At 37.0% G+C, this 16,856-nt stretch overlaps 2 protein-coding genes across 2 annotated transcripts in view; one reads left to right on the top strand and one right to left on the bottom strand.

Annotated features, from left to right (window-relative positions):
* The window catches only part of LOC123666045 (rab GTPase-activating protein 1-like), a 44,584-nt gene extending 31,000 nt beyond the window's left edge, over positions 1-13,584 (bottom strand). The window contains exons 1-3 of the mRNA XM_045600256.1: positions 13,523-13,584; positions 13,154-13,303; positions 12,506-12,715 (exon numbers count right to left, since the gene is read on the bottom strand). Of these exons, the coding sequence (XP_045456212.1) occupies positions 12,506-12,715; positions 13,154-13,294 (351 nt within the window). The 5' untranslated portion in view covers positions 13,295-13,303; positions 13,523-13,584. The remainder of the gene's footprint in view (positions 1-12,505; positions 12,716-13,153; positions 13,304-13,522) is intronic.
* Positions 13,585-14,674: 1,090 nt separating this feature from the next.
* Positions 14,675-15,988, top strand: LOC123661023. Its single transcript, XM_045596042.1, has 4 exons — positions 14,675-14,870; positions 14,993-15,080; positions 15,158-15,241; positions 15,422-15,988. The coding sequence occupies exons 1-4, from the start codon at positions 14,774-14,776 to the stop codon at positions 15,690-15,692; spliced, it is 540 nt and encodes a 179-aa protein (XP_045451998.1). The 5' UTR covers positions 14,675-14,773; the 3' UTR covers positions 15,693-15,988.
* The last annotated feature ends 868 nt before the right edge of the window (positions 15,989-16,856 follow it).

Genomic DNA, 16,856 nt, shown 5'->3' with positions numbered 1-16,856 from the left:
AAATCCTGTAAAAACACAACACGTGTCCATTGTTTTTCTATAATGTAGAGTTGATTGAAAAAGTACATTCTCAGATTTTATTTTCTTATAACAATATTTATGCGCAATAAAAATTACCTTATCGTTCCACACCTCTCAATTGCTAATGAATGAATTAATTTTACGTAAAAAACGTATAGTTGAACATTTTAATTGGTTGTTTACAATATACATACACGTATAAATAATTAACTATTATTAGTAATTAACAGCACTTTTGTTCCCTGTATTCTTACGATTACAATCCTATATTATTATTATTATTTCTATGATTATAAAATAGTTACAAAGTAGGTAATTTTTAATAAAAAAAACTTAAATATTATTCTGAACTTATAGAGTTTACTTTCTCGTCTTAAGAAACAATATTTATATTGGACATTTTTGAAATATTAACTTTAATTGGGCATTCGAGATATCCTTGACTGAATTTGTACAAAACAAATTTATTTTAATCACACCTAAAATTCATAACACAATTATACACAAAGCTTACTCATATGACCTCAAGTGATTAGAAATGATAACACATTACTTAATTTACTTAACAATGCGCACACGCTGTTTTCAAAGAAATATCGTTAGCTCAATATATTAGAGCCTAGGTCTTAAAATGTATCTTTAAAAAATGTTAAATTATTTCTGCAAATACAATACGTGGCTTTTGAAATATTTATAACAACCTTTTTGACAGTAGTAAACAAATTAGGAATAACATGCATGTTTATCCTATAATCTGACGTACATATGGCGAACGAGACTTGAGAGAACCCACAGTCTCTAATAAATAAGGCGAATAATTTACAAACGATCTCATATCGATCCACATAGGTTCTTAATGTATTGCTAAGTACGATTCATTGGGATAACCAGTCAAAAATGCGAGAAAAGTACTGTCAATTGTGACAGCAAGAATAATAATAATAATCTTTATTGACTCCTGCACTAGTTTGCACTGTATGTTGCAGAAGCCAGTATCCTCGCAGAAGCCAGTATCCTCCCTTTAATATATGTAATAACAAATTATGCCCCTAAAAACTAATTATTATCAATTCAATGATACAAAAAAAAAAAAAAAAAACTAGCTAACATTAATAATTTTAAACTATATAGAATAGCTTCTGCAACAGCTAAGCGGCGCGAAGTTTTTTACATCCTACTACGATCGATCACGGATCAGCCTGTAACATACTATTGCAAGGTATATGCTGCTTTCTCCGTGTAGGAAAAGGATTAGAGCTTAATCCACCACGCTGCTGCACTACTGGTTTACGGATATGTTCCCTACTAACGAACGCTATCAGGTATTTATAACAACTGGGACCGGGGTGATGGTGAGACCCAAAAGGACACATCCAAACCGTAAATAAATATTTGTACAAATACAAGTATCCATCCCGACCGGAAATTGAACCCACAAACCGTCGGTGTTTTAGACGACTACAAGCACCATTACACGAGAGCGGTGAAGTGATCGCAAAAAATCACCTAGGTTTAAGTGACAAAAAGACAAATACGTCAACAACAAACCTGTAGCAACAGAATCAAGATCTCATAGCCACCACAAAAGTTACCTGTACCATGTACATCGTAGACAAGGCTTAAATGGCGTTACTAACGCCATTAGTGTTAATAATAAGGTTTTTTCAACCCCAAAAATCGGGGGTTGATCCTAGAAATTTTCTGTACATATAATTAAACAGCTCTTGCCGAGACGAATAAAACGAGCCCAAGAACGGGTAGTTTAGAGTGACCAGGGCCGATTCTAGATATTTAAGATCTCGTGGCGGCCATATTGGCGGCCATTTGTAAAAATTTAAACAAGCCATATCTCGGCCATTTTTTATCGCAGAGAGCTGGGGCTTCTTGTATATATTTTGTATTTTAGAGAACTGTGCCTTTAAGCACATAACGACTCTACGTAGAGTTGACCCCCCGATCCCATTTTTTGGACCGGGAGAGGGTAGAGAAGACTGGGCCCATTACGGGGAACCCACGCACGGAATCCTGCGATCAGCGGTTCCCGAGATATAAATTTTTGAATATCAGTCTAGATTTAGACTAACTACGCGGACGCCATCTTGAAAAACTTTGAAGCGCAATATCTCGGCAACCGCTGGTCGCAGCGAGACGCGGTTTTCGATACCGACTTTCCCTTATTGAGGGCTATCAATTTAACTCAATTTGACGACTCTACGTAGAGTCATTGACCAAAAAGTAGAGTTTTCTCTCTTTTTGTTAGTTTTTAAGATAGATTTAAGTTGTTTATGTACCGGGGCATATTTGCCTGTCTATCTGATCGGGGAACGGTCGTTTACAGCCGTTCTTTTAGGAAAATTTTAGGCTTTTCAAAATATATTTCATATATTTTTTCATATTAATACTTTTTTTGACTTTTATATTAAAATTTTAAATTTTTATTCTCTGACGCACCCTCACGATGTTCGGCATACGCACACCCACCAAAGACAGGATCGGAGGGGCCCGGACCGCAGGAACAAAAAGAAAATCGACGGACGGGGTACAGACGAGACCTCCATGGCGGACGAGCCCCCCGAAAGTACCCTCCCCCAAATCAAGCAATGACAAGGCTCTGGCGGTGGGGAGTCCAGGGTCGCCACAAACGGCCGAGACCTGTAGTCCTCACCGTCTGTCCCGCCAGTCCATTGAGGAAACACGGAAAACCACAAGACTCGAAGCCGCTGACGAGTTGGTCCACCGCTGCTCAATAGCGACCACGAGCTCAAAAAACCTTAAGCGCGAATACAAGAAAATGATCGGCGAAGCCATAGACGGGCTGTACGAGATGCTCGAGGCGAGTGAGGCGGAGCTCGAGGCCATGAGGAGGGTGATGAAGGAGAAGTCGCTGAGCCCTAGCGGAGAGCACTCACCCCGCGGGCCTTTGCTGGCGACCTCGGTTGCTGGCGCTGAGCCTGTAGCGGTCCTCGACTCCCTCCTGAGCGAAAAATTAGACGAGCAAACCCGCCTCCTCGTCGAAAATGGACAGCGTCTTAAGGACCTACAAGACAGGCTCGCGAGGCAGGAAGGAGCGGCGGTCGATCGGGGGACGTATGCGAGTGTTGTGGCGGCTGGATCTCCGCTGAGGAGACCGGTCGCTTCGCACTCGCTTGTGGTCTCGTCGACCGATGACCAAATGACGGGTGAGGAGGTCCTCACCCAGCTGCGTGAGACGATGGAGGCCAAAGAAGGGTGGATCAGGGTGGAGAAAGTGCGCAAGGCCAAGGACCGAAAGGTGGTAATGGCCTTTAGCAGCAAGGATGAAAGGACAAAAGCGAGACTGAAAGTCGAAGAGAAAGGTAAGGGGCTCCTGGTCGAGGAGGTCAGCAACAGGGACCCGCTTCTGGTTCTAAGGGGCGTCTCGTCAGTAAACACCGACGAGGACGTGTTGAAGGCCCTGAGGAACCAGAATCTGGAGTTGTTTGACGGCCTCGACGAGGAGACCGGCAGGGCTAGGGTCCGATATAGACGACGGGCTCGGAACCCGCACGCGGCTCACGTGGTCTTGGAGACCTCGCCCGCCCTGTGGGACAGGATAACCCGTAAAGGGTTTATCCATATTGATCTCCAGAGGGTGAGGGCAGAGGACCAGTCCCCGTTGGTGCAGTGCTCCCGATGCCTAGGCTACGGCCACAGCAGGAAATTCTGTGTGGAGTCGGTCGACGTGTGCAGCCACTGCGGCGGCCCGCACCTGAAGACGGAGTGCACGGACTGGGCGCAGGCCGTCCCGCCCTCCTGCAGGAACTGCCGAAGGGCGAAGCTGGATAAGCTGGACCATAACGCCTTCAGCAGTGACTGCCCAGTTAGGAGTAAGTGGGACGAGTTAGCGCGGTCAACAGTCGCGTACTCCTGAAGGTGCGATGGTCGGCGCGGTGGCGTGCTAGCAAGAAGTCTCCATTCCCTGGCGACACACGCGCGAGACACTCTGCGGGGGTCTTGGCTTCGGAAGAAACTTGTATGTTTGTTGCAAGACAAGACTCCAGCGGAGCAAGAGGGGAGCGCGCGACCGCCGACTCCTGCAGAGGACCTCTGCATTTTGGGACACAGGGCAGCTGTAGGCTACAAAGGGTCTTAGGCGGATCGATTGTATCCTTACATTCTTTGACGAGGCGGCAAGTAACCGAACGGTCTTTAATCAGAGAGGCAGGCAAATATGTTATTTTTATATCATATGTATATAAAATAATAGCATAGGATAAGCATAGGATAAGGATAGGCTAAGGATATACAATTAAGATCGAATGTTAAATAGTAAATATAAGAGAGAATTTGAAGAAATACTAAGTTAAACTGTAAGGAACATATTAAAGATAAAATACGTCTAAGTTGTTAGTAAATAAATATAGAATAAGGAACCATAAGTTAAACCTATAAGTGTTAGTAATTAATAATCAACCATGTTAAAGTAGATTAAGACCCTTTATAGTAGTAACTAAGAAACAAAAATTGTATTAAATAAATGGAAAATTGTCATAATGATAATAAATATCATTATTAATAATTAGTAGTAAGTATTAGAACTAAGAAAAACAAAACTTGTAAAACAAAACAGCTACAATCCCAATGTGTAAATTTATTTACCCACACATAGTATATAGGCTAAGCTAAGGTAGCCAAAGTAAGAAACTAGGACCTAAATAGAGGGAACCTACCCTGTGTGAGAAAGGTGATGGATGTAAGAAAGATCAAGTATGAGGCATGAAAGTACGAGAGGCATGAAAGCGAGAACTGGTATGAAAGAGTAGTTAGCAAACAAAGTCTCCGACCCCTATATCGGAGGGTAAGAATTAAAAAAAAAAAAAAAAAAAAAAAAAAAAAAAAAAAAAAAAAAAAAAAAAAAAAAAAAAAAAAAAAATATCTCTCCGAAAAGTAACTCATGACCGAGCATAATCTAAAAGAATTACGAGGACAGCGAATCAAGATCATTTATCATCATCTGCCTAACGTTTTTCATCAGAATTCGAGTTTTTCGTCACTGTTCCTCTCTTATTGACTTCAGTCAGTAAGTCAGTCAGTTCAGCCTATTGCAGTCCACTGCTGGACATAGACCTCCCCAAGTTCGCACCAGACATCCCGGTTTTCTGCAATCCTCATCCAGCCCACACCGGAAATCTTATTCGTAGATCGTCGGTCCAACGGGCCGGAGGACGTCCCACACTGCGTTTACAAAGACGCGGTCTCTACTCTGTCACAGGACACGTTTGCTCCAAGGGCCATCGGTCCTGCGACACAAATGACCAGCCCACTGCCACTTCTACTTTCTAATTCTGTGGGCTATGTCGGTTACTTTCGTTCTCTCGTGGATAGTCTCATTTCTAATCCTATTTTGAGAGAAACCCCAAGCATGACCCGTTCTATTGCAGGTTGAGCAACTTTAAACTTGTGGACCAGTCGTCCTTCGTCAGTGTCCGCGTCTCGGCACCGCATGTTAACACAGGCAGGACGCATTGCTCGAAGACTTTTGTTTTCAAGCATTGCGGAATCTTAAAAAGGTAGGTTAGGTAGGAAGTAAAGACTCAACGAAGGCTGCCAAACGTCGCCCAGCTCAACTGAATCATCCTATCGGTCTCCTTCTCGAAGTTGTTGCGACCTATTTGGATGGTATGGCCTAGGTAAGTATAATCCTGAACAACTTCGAGAAGGGTATCATCGGTCGTCTGTTTCTATGGTACGCAAGCTATTTTTTTTTTAATAAATATACAAAGAAATGATACATATATAAATACAAATATTACACCCAGACACAGGCTGGAATCGAACCCGCAACCCGCGGAGCAGACAGCAGTGCCACTACAAACTGCGCCAAAGTCTAATCTGAATCTATACTAATATTATAAAGCTGAAGAGTTTGTTTGTTTGAACGCGCTAATTCGGAAACTACGGGTCCGATTTGAAAATTTTTTTTAGTGTTAGATAGCCCATTTATCGAAGAAAGTGATAGGCTATATATCATCACGCTCAGGCCAAACGGAGCGGAGAACCAATGAAGAATGTTTTAAAATCGGGGGTTCTTTTTTCCTTTTGAGAGCTTCCGCTGCGTGGGCTGTGAAAACCGTTAAAGTTTCACAAAAATCATTTATGACAGAATTGCCCCTCTTTAAAAGTTCTAAAAAAAAGTCCGCGACAGCATATATATTATATACAAGTAGAGCTTGCAAATAATTTACGATTTCTTAGCATAATTTTGCAATATAAACATATTATTTACTCTAATATCTTGTTACAATGTACATACATAATCATATTCTGTACAATATACGGAAAACTTCAATAACATGGTAATACCGTCCTCATTAGTGTTGTTAAACAAAACCTATTCATTATTAACTTTAGATTATCTGCTATAAATTATAATGTTTATTTTAAGACGATAAAGTAAATTTTCCCAATAGAAAATAAAATAGACAGAAAATAATTCAAAGATTGCATATTATCTTACTATGTACTGCATTTGGCTTCGATGAAGAAGCAAGCAGTAACTAAACATGTGAATCAATATAATGAAAATGGAGAATAAACGCAAGTAAAGCCGGACAAACAGTCTAATATCCTATACTATTTCCCTAGTTCGAGCCGATGTGTTATTTGTCACCTCGATTCAGCCAATTTGGCGCGGGAATTGGCGACCCAGTTCTACAGTTTACGGTTAAATAAACTCGTAATGTGTCCATGTATGCGCTCGTCACCTTTTTATTATAGAAATTTCCTTTTAGTATCTAAGATTTTATTTTTGTGTTACCCACATGACCGCTGGAGCGGTCAATTTTTGATATGATATTCAAAATGTTTAGAATTCCTTTTAGTAGTTAAAGTATCACTCCGAAATATTTTTTCAATTTTATTCTTATCTAGCTAACCCGGCAGACGTCGTCATGTCTTACGAACTCTCAAACACGTGAAGATGAAATAATTGTTACATTTTCTGATACAGAATTATCCTAATTTTTCTTTTTTTTAACCGACTTCCAAAAAAGGAGGAGGTTCTCAATTCGACTGTATTTTTTTAAATGTATATTACATCAGAACTTTTGACCGTGTGGACCGATTTCGACAAATTTTCTTTTAATCGAAAGGTGGTGTGTGTCAATTGGTCTCATTTAAATTTATTTGAGATCTAACAACTACTTTTCGAGTTATATCTAATAATGCGTTTTTAGTTGACGCTTTTTTCGTCGACATACGTTGTATTATACCGCATAACTTTCTGCTGGATGTACCGATTTTAATAATTCTTTTTTTGTTGGAAAGGAGATATCCCAAGTTTAGTACCATGATAAGGAAACCAGGATCTGATGGTGGGATCCCAGAGAAATCGAGGAACTCTTGAAAATCCGCAATAACTTATTACTGGGTGTACCGATTTTGATAATTCTTTTTTTTGGAAAGAAGATATCCCTAGTTTAGTACCGTGATAAGAAAACCAGGATCTGATGATGGGATCCCATAGAAATCAAGGGAACTTCTTGAAAATCCACAATAACTTTTTACTGGGTGTACCGATTTTAATAATTTTTAATTTAATCGAAAGCTGATGTTTGTCATGTGGTCACATATAAATTTCATTGAGATCTGATAACTACTTTTTGAGTAATCTTTGATAACGCGTAGTTACTTGACTATTTTTTCGTCGATCTACGTTGTATTACTCGTCGATGTAATTGAAGTCGATTTTTTTTTTCGTTTGCGAGCAAACACAATTATTTTTATTCAACTAGGTCGGCAAACAAGCATACGGCTCACTTGATGGTAAACAATTACCGTAGCTAATAGACGCCTGCAACACCAGAAGCATTGCAAGCGCGTTGCCGACCCTACCCTCTATTGCCCCCAGGAACTCTGGTCACCTTACTCACCAACAGGAACACAACACTGCTTGAAAACAGTATTATGTAGTTGTGATCTTTTGTAAAGTCGAGGTACCCCGGTCTGCTCCATATTTGGAGCAGGAAATTTCCTGCTGTGCTCTACCTCAGTTAAAGTTTCTTTCAGTAAGGACTTACAGTATTAGAAAAAAATCGCCTAAAATTGATGCAACCGTTGTCAAGTTTTTCGGTTAGCAACACATTTAGCAATTCATTTTTATTTATACACATAGATTAATATCAAAGTACCTGGGTGACCGAGCTAAGCTCGGTATTTTTAGTAAATCGTTTTTTTTTTTTTTTGAAAATCATATTTAAATACGAAGTATATATTTATAGAATATGAATAAATTTTTTTTATCGATAATAATAAAAATTATAAGTAAATGGGTATAAAAGTCAAAAAAAAAAAAAATAATAATGATAAAATATGAATATTATTCTATTTTACCGACATAATAATAAAAAATATGAACTGGCTAATTAAATAAAAAATAAAGAGTGCAGTTAGAAAAAAAAAAGAAAAAATGATAATAGGATTTGAACCATGATCTTTTCGGTAGATCGCGACCGGCTGATTTTCCTTAAGCTATTACAACTTTATTGACAAATGCGAAATTTACCTTCGTATTCTAACGATATTGTAGCTATTTTTTCACTCCCTAAAAACAGGGATAAAACAACATTTTCTAAAAATGAATCCTAGCTAGATGGATTTATCTCCCCCGAAACCTCCTATATAATAAATTTTATGAAAATCGTTGGAGCCGTTTCCGAGATTCAGATTATATAGATATATATATATATATACAAGAATTGCTCGTTTAATAGTATAAGATAAATGAAATTCCAATGGTGAGGTTAAAGCACTCATGTATGATGAGATTTTAAAACAATACGTTTTATGTAATTGTGTATTCTACATTACATATATTTATTTATATTATAAAAGCTAAAAAAAATTTCATCATGTGCCAATGCAATTTTCTTTCTTTTTGCTATAAAGCATGCTTAATTGAAGAGTTATTAAGCTTTAGATTCATGGGGGAGGACCACCAAAGATAAACATCAAGACAGAAAAAAATAAATATAAATATTATAAAACTCTTTTAGTCAATAAAACTTACAATTTAACAATATTTGAATCATTAAATTGATGAAATGTAGCAAAAATAAGTAAAATTTATAATTTTTAAAAAAATCACAAGATTATTAAAACTAAAATTACTCTTAGTACTATGACTGTTTTCGCATTCTTTTTACATTCTTGTTTACTTTTAAATGTACAACAAAGTAGTAAAGAGGTAAGATATTGTTTGTTAAAGTCGAGTTATCTTTAGATTTTGTCGTTATATAAAATCGAGAAAACCCTCTTTTCAAGTTGTAATCTCAACTCTTTACCTCCTCCTGTATAGAGAGAAGCCATTGCCCAGCAGTAGGATTTTATAAGTTGAATCAATCATTCACTCTTTTCATTAAATAAAAATTTTGTTAATTGCACCAATTATACGCCATATGCCATATTTAATGGCTTCAGATCTGTAATAGTAGCTTAGCTCATATTTAAATACGAATTACATATTGATAAAAAATTAATAATATTTTCCGATTTTACCGACATAATAATAAAAATATGAACCGGTTATTTAAATAAAAAATCATGAGTGCAATTAGAAAAAAAAAAGGAAAAAATAATCGATCTGGAGACATGGGATTTGAACCGTGGTCTTCTCAGTCGATCCTGACCGGCTGCTTTCCCACCTGAGCTACTACAATTTTTTTAACAATTGCGAAATTTACCTTCGTATTCTAAATATATTGTAGCTATTTTTTCATTGCCTAAAAACAGGGACATAACGACATTTTCTAATTGCTCGATTAATAGTATAAGATTTATGTAATGATACAAAAAAGTTATCAGTTTATATAAGACAGACAAAGTTCACATAAAAAACACAAAGTTCACCATGATTTACGGTCATTTACCTACTTAAGGACTTCATAACATTTTGGAATCATTCTACACTTTCGTTTATTAACATTATTATTATTATTGCAAAATTGTTTGCTCTCGCCCTCAGATCCGAGAAGAGGTTGAGAATTTTTATGGACAGCTGTACTCGTCGAGCGCACGCACGCCTGCGACTTGGGACACCGAAGATCCACGGGCACCATTGTTGCGCCATTATTAGGAGTATATCCCGGACTTCAAAGACGAAATTAGTGCATTGCTCGGAAGCTTAAAAACGGAAGGACCTCGGGGGATGACGGAGTTACGACTGAGTTCCTTAAAGTTGCAGGCAACATGCCTTAAAAGCCTTAGCAAGACTCTTTAATGCTGTTCTTTAAGAGAGGCGATAAGTCTCTGTTGAAGAATTACAGACCGATCTCACTTCTGAGCCACGTCTATAAGCTGTTTTCGAGGGTTGTTACGAATCGTCTCGCCAGAAGACTCGACGAATTCCAACCACCAGAGCAGGTTGGGTTTCGAAATGGCTATAGCACGGTGGACCACATCCATACTGTTCAGCAGATTATTCAAAAGACAGAAGAATATACTCAACCGCTGTGTATGGCATTTGTGGACTACGAGAAAGCCTTCGACTCTGTCGAGACCTGGGCTGTCCTGGACTCTCTGCAGAGATGTCATATCGACTGGCGATATATCGAGGTACTGAAATGTATGTACGACGCGGCGACGATGACCGTTCATGTCCAAGACCAGAGAACAAGACCTATTTCCCTCCGGCGTGGGGTAAGACAGGGAGATGTAATATCACCGAAACTGTTTACCACTGCACTGGAGGATGTCTTTAAGACCTTGGATTGGAGGGAACGAGGCATCAACGTCACAAATACATCTCTCACCTTCGTTTCGCCGACGATATCGGCATCTTTGCAGAGACGTTGGATGATCTAGGCCAAATGCTGGCCGGCCTAAACGAGTCCTCCCGTTGGTCGGTCTCGGTATGAACTTGGACAAAACGAAAGTTATGTTTAACAACCAAGTCATACCGAGACCGGTATCGATCGATGGTACCCTTCTCGAAGTTGTTCAGGATTCTATTTACCTAGGCCATACTATCCAACTAGGCCGCAACAACTTCGAGAAGGAGGAGGATTCGGTTGGGCTGGGCGGCGTTTGGCAGGGTTCGCCGAGTCTTCACTTCGAAGATACCGCAATGTTTGAAGACAAGTCTTCGAGCGAAACGTCCTGCCTGTGTTAACATACGGCACAGACGTGAACACTGACGAAGGGACTGGTCCACAAGTTTAAAGTCGCTCAACGTGCAATGGAACGGGCTATGCTTGGGGTTTCCTTCAAAGATAGGATTAGAAATGAGACTATCCGCAAGAGAATTCAAAATTTTCTGCTGGAATGCGGTAGTGTGGCGAACTACAGGGCATTACACCTCGGGACACCGAGGTCACTCTAGGAAGTCGTCGGCAACTTGAAGGGTCTGCTAGGCTTCCTCAAGGAGCTAGGCTGACACGAATAGTGTGCACAGCCAATCGCGCAAAATAGGCGCATTAAGACGTCGAGTTGCGGAAAACAGCCCGTGTTTATCAACATCAACATCCGCAAGAGATCGAAAATAACAGACATAGCCCACAGAATTAGCAAATTGAAGTGGCAGGGGGCTGGTTATTTGTGTCGCAGGACCGATGGCCGTTGGAGCAGACGGGTCCTGGAGTGGATAGCATGTCTTGGCAAACGCAGTGTGGGACATCCTCCGTCCCGTTGGACCGACGATCTATGTGAGGTTGCGGTGTAGACTGGATGAGAATTGCAGAAAAACGGGATGTCTGGCGCGAACTTGGGGAGGCCTATGTCCAACAGTGGACTGCAAAAGGCTGAACTGATTGATTGATTGATTGATATTATAAGATTATTTCTGATGTGTAGTTACGGCAGTAAAGAATATAGCCACCCCCTCTTCTGTGTTCCGCTACCACCTTGGAACTTAAAAAGCCGACCGATGGTGGGATAACTATTCAACTGCTGGCTTTGGAATACACAAGCCGAAGACGGGCAGCAGCGTCTTCGGTGCGACAAAGCCAGCCCTGCGGTCACCGACCAGCCTGCACAGCGTGGTGACTATGGGCAAAACACATGAGTTCGCACCATAATGTTTGGTGCAAACTTGGGGAGGCCTATGTCTAACAGTGGACTGTGATAGACTGAAGTGATGGAGATTATTTCAAAATATCAAATAAGCATTATTTATAGATAGCGCATATTTGTGCAGCGATCAAGCTTTATTTCATACTCTGTTAGAAATATAATTATGTAATTATAAATAACTAGCTGACTTGGCCAATTCCATACCACCATATTTTTCTTGTGATTACACCGATTTTGTTACATTTTCTTTAGAATTAACTTAAAAAAAGACAGAAGTTTTTAATTTCACTGTATAACAAATTGAGTGCAGTACTTTATTGCTATGCATATATATTTCAGTGATTCATTTTTATTAACTTAAATAATTTAATCTCTATTTATTATTTCACTATTAAGGTTTATAAATTCTGTAGTTACATAAAATTAAAAAAAAAACTATATAATAAAAATGGCTACTAACCTGCTTCGTAGATGTGTTAGTTTGATTTGTACCATCTAATTCGTTCATTGTAATGTCTGAATCGCTTTCCACCTCAAATATAACTTTGTAGAGGTCAAGACCTTCTGGAATATTTGATTCGATATTAGCTTCAGGACGAATAGTTAACTCTTGATTTATCAGTTGACTGCGGCTAACTCTGAGGGAACTTTGAAGAGATTCAGATATAGCCTGGAATAATATTTTATTAATAAAAAAATATGTTAACTTGTCAATTCTTAGAAATATATGTCTAATTGATATTCTAAAATCATTGACTGAGATGGAAGTACAATCAATAATAATAATTAATGAAACTGAATGTAGGTAGTAACTATTCAAAAATTTTTTAAATTACAGAAACTTAACAATTTTACATGTTATTGGATCTTTATTCATTATTAAGTTTACTGCAAAATAATCATTTCAACAATAAAAATATTATGACAACGTTAATTAATAAACTGTTAAACAAAATGCTCATTTATATCCGAACAATTTACAAATATTGAAATAATAGAAATAAAACATATTGAGAACCAGAATTGTTCCTAAATTTTAGGAAGCTAACTCGTTAAAATTTTAACCAAGCTATTGACATGGACGAGATATGTTTGTTCTTTTACGTACGTCGCTTAAAACGTCTTCTAAATCGCCGGATACATTTGTACTTAAAATGGGAGTCGGGCTTGGGGTCTGTGATCGATCAGAGTATATCACAATGCCTACAGGGTCTGATACCTCTTTTAGATGACATTCATTGAACTCCATCACTGTATTCTGTTGGAAAACATCAAGGGTGAATTACAAACATCAACGCGTTATGTATAACTAAAGAAAAAACCTATAGTATACAAGCTAAAACGTTTTTTTTCCTTACCCATCGGTATTTAGGTCCTCTTACGAGAACAAGACATTTTAAAAACGATATCTTTTATCAGAAGCAAAGAAAAAACACAATTGAATTGCAATGTGGTATATATATGTACTTATATTTACCGATGAAATAATGATCACTGTTGTATTTTACACTCGAAGCAAAGAAACGTCAAAATTGTCAGACTTTGAAAATCCGTTCAGTTTTACGGATTTTCTTTTATTTAAAATAAATTATATATCCACTTATACAATAATATATTATAAAATAAATTATATATAAAACTGTAACTTACAGCAAACAATTAATTTTACATTTTTCTTACAAGTTTATAAAATTTTGCAACAACGAACACAACCTTTCCTTTCTTAACACACGTTTAACACTAAAGAACCAGATGTATAATATTGTGTCCTATTTGTCTAATAATATCTTATTATTATTTAAAGTAAGTACAACAAAACTAAAATCTTATTACAAACGAAATTAGTTTGCAACTATAATATCAAACAGGAGCATAATGCATTTATTAAAAACTAAATTGCATATATTGTAAGAATGCAACTTTAGATCACAGCCATATATTTATATGGCAATGGCACAGGTCTGTGCTTTAGTTGGTTTTAGATATGCAAAACTTTTGTTAAACACAAAAAATCCCATGTTTATATAGATATTAACTCAACCTTACGTTACTTACGGCTCCCTATTGTTAACACTCATTTTCGCATAAATTTCAGAACTCCGTTACGTCGATATATGATTTAAAAATTTGGTTTTTCAGCATTTTATTCATTCATTGTTAATGGAGACGTTAAAACAGAGTCATCGTACTCATCTTTTTAAATGGATAATATAATGGATATTTGTAATAAAAAAATACTAATCGATAGGTTTTCAATAGCTCAATTCAACTACGTTGTATTTATTTAAAAATCAATAAAGTCATTGAAAAAGAAGTCATTTATCAATACTTACATCTTTTGATATATACAATATTTTAAATTACTCAGTGGTAAAAAACTGCTCAAGATGCATTTATAGTCCATTGCACATGTAGTGGAACGCGGCCCTTATAATGCCATAGATCTAAAATAATGGACCAAGGTTTTTGAACAATTAAAAAAAGTATAAAATATTAGATACTAAAGGTAGGTGGTAAGGCCTCTCCTTTTTATTTCTAATAAAGTGTTTATATATTAAATTAAAATTGCGTTGAATATATAGTTTATAATTTAATTTATTTTTGGGCGTCAACTGTCATAAGCAGCGTCCGTTTAAATATGTCATACTGTCAGTTTGTATTTATGATTTTGAATTTGTTAAAAAGTTGTGGTTGTGTTAATTTATAGTGGCTGGATTAATATTTAAAAATGGAAATTTCTGTTACTGAAAATGATGTTCAGCAAGCAGTTAGATCGCCGCCCAGAAGGAGGCGTTCAACATTCTTCGAGAGGCGCGATTCTTTTGGTATGATCTTTATGAGCGTCTTAATTTCGTTAAAACGAGTAGTCATATAATTTTGGCATATCAAAATAGCTATTCTTATTGTCGTTATATTTTAGGTTTATTTATTTTTTGTGACTTTTCAGTACCTCAAACGTGTACAGATTCTGTTGACCAGAATGTTTGTAAAAAGATAAATGAATTTGATGACAAACACCAACAGGAACTGTTAAGGTATTTTCTTTTAATATTATAAGCAGCGCACTAGGAATGAATTTGAGCTAGTAAACAGTATTTCGTATTATTTATAGGTATCACAATAGTCTATTGGCTGAGAAAGAACAGTGGAAGACAGAAGTTAATAACAGACGCAACAAATATCATGACTTACGACAGTGAGAACTTTTTTTTAAATTATATGTCTACAGTGAACCTAGTAAATGTGTTATAGTTTCTTGTAGTTGAATTTATTTTAGAAAAATACAATCTGTATAAATAAAATTAAAATACATTTGGCAATAAAACCATATGTAATAACTATTCTATATCATCTTTTTATTCATTAATGTTTTCAGACAGTTTCAAATGGCAACGAAAGCACCGAGCAGATCTAGAATTTCATATGCAACATTATCAAATGAAGATATTGAATTTTTGAAAGCTAAAGTAAACATATCAAAAATAGTTGACACCCAGTTGCATTTACACAAATGTGTAAACGAGACTAAAGAACTGTATCGAAAAGCAATGGATCTTGACAATCATCTCTTGAGCTACTGTGAAGAGAAAGTTAAAGAAATCACAGATTACATACTAGAAAACAGCACAATTGAACCTATAGAATGACATGATGATGAATATGTTTAATTAACTTTATTGAAATAAATATAATATCAGTGCAACCAATAATTAATTACAATAAGTAGTAAATAGTTGTATATAAAGCTATTACTATATTTCTCAAATAAGGCTAAAGATCCACAAGTATGTCTGAAATGTAAATTATTATATTATATTCATGTTGGGACTTTTACAATTTACACATTTGGCTAACTTATAAGTAAGTTGTGTTGTTACTATCTTAATTTTATCTTTAGATAACTATTGTAAATAATAAAAGATTAGATGTAATCACACTATAATGTGCCATTTTTAATTTTATTAGAAGTATGAGGGCCAGTTGTCAGTTGGTTGGAGGGAGCCTGCCTGAAGCATGTGTGTAATAAATTTTATTAGTAACTAATTTGTTCAAACAGGCTCTAAACCCAGTGAAAATTAAATTGGTGTTTATGTTTTGAGCCAACTATAAGTTTAAGGATATTATGAAGCATAGACAATAAATCTACATATATCCTCCTGTTGTCACATTTACATTTTTGGACAATAAAATAACTACAGTAGAATCCAATTATAATGACACCCAAGACACTGGTGATATATGTCGTACTAAGCGGAAGTCGTATTAAATGAACTGCAAATTTTAATTTTTTTTTTCTTAAAATAATGCATTAGGTTTTTATTTATATTAATTAATATGTATATGACTGTTCAAGAAAACAACTTGATTGAAAATATAATATAATGTATATGCTTCAGCCTGTAATATCCCATGGCTGGGCATAGGCCCCTTTCTCCATGTAAGAGAAGGATCAGAGTTTAATCCATCACCCTGCTCTAATGCGGGTTGATGGATATATTCCATACTATGTGTAAAGATCGCTATCAGGTGTACATGATTATAACCGGGACCGGCGGCTTAACGTGCTCAGCGAGGCACGGTGGGGAGAACTACAAAGACTGCACAAACACCCAGACCAGGCCAAAAATCTGTAGGCTAATACAAATGTTTGCCATGTGTGGAGGTCGAACCTGCAACCGCCAGTCCAACAGCCACAAACCAGCGCTGTGACTGTTGCGCCAACGCATTGTCTGAAGTGCATACCCATAATGTGTCCATAATGTTCTACGACAAATTCTTCGCAATTCTTACATTCGAGTCTCCAGCTTCTA

This window comes from Melitaea cinxia, chromosome 2 (assembly GCF_905220565.1).
Source record: "Melitaea cinxia chromosome 2, ilMelCinx1.1, whole genome shotgun sequence".
NCBI lineage: Eukaryota > Metazoa > Arthropoda > Insecta > Lepidoptera > Nymphalidae > Melitaea > Melitaea cinxia.
Note: the sequence above shows the minus strand (reverse complement) of the source record. Positions and strands in the feature narration are given on the sequence as shown.

Excerpts from the sequence above, each read along its gene's own strand:
- LOC123661023 (XM_045596042.1), top strand. The coding sequence starts at position 14,774 with ATGGAAATTTCTGTTACTGAAAATGATGTTCAGCAAGCAGTTAGATCG. Across the intron at positions 15,081-15,157 it reads CACCAACAGGAACTGTTAAG|GTATCACAATAGTCTATTGG; the intron begins GTATTTTCTTTT and ends TATTATTTATAG. Across the intron at positions 15,242-15,421 it reads AAATATCATGACTTACGACA|ACAGTTTCAAATGGCAACGA; the intron begins GTGAGAACTTTT and ends TAATGTTTTCAG.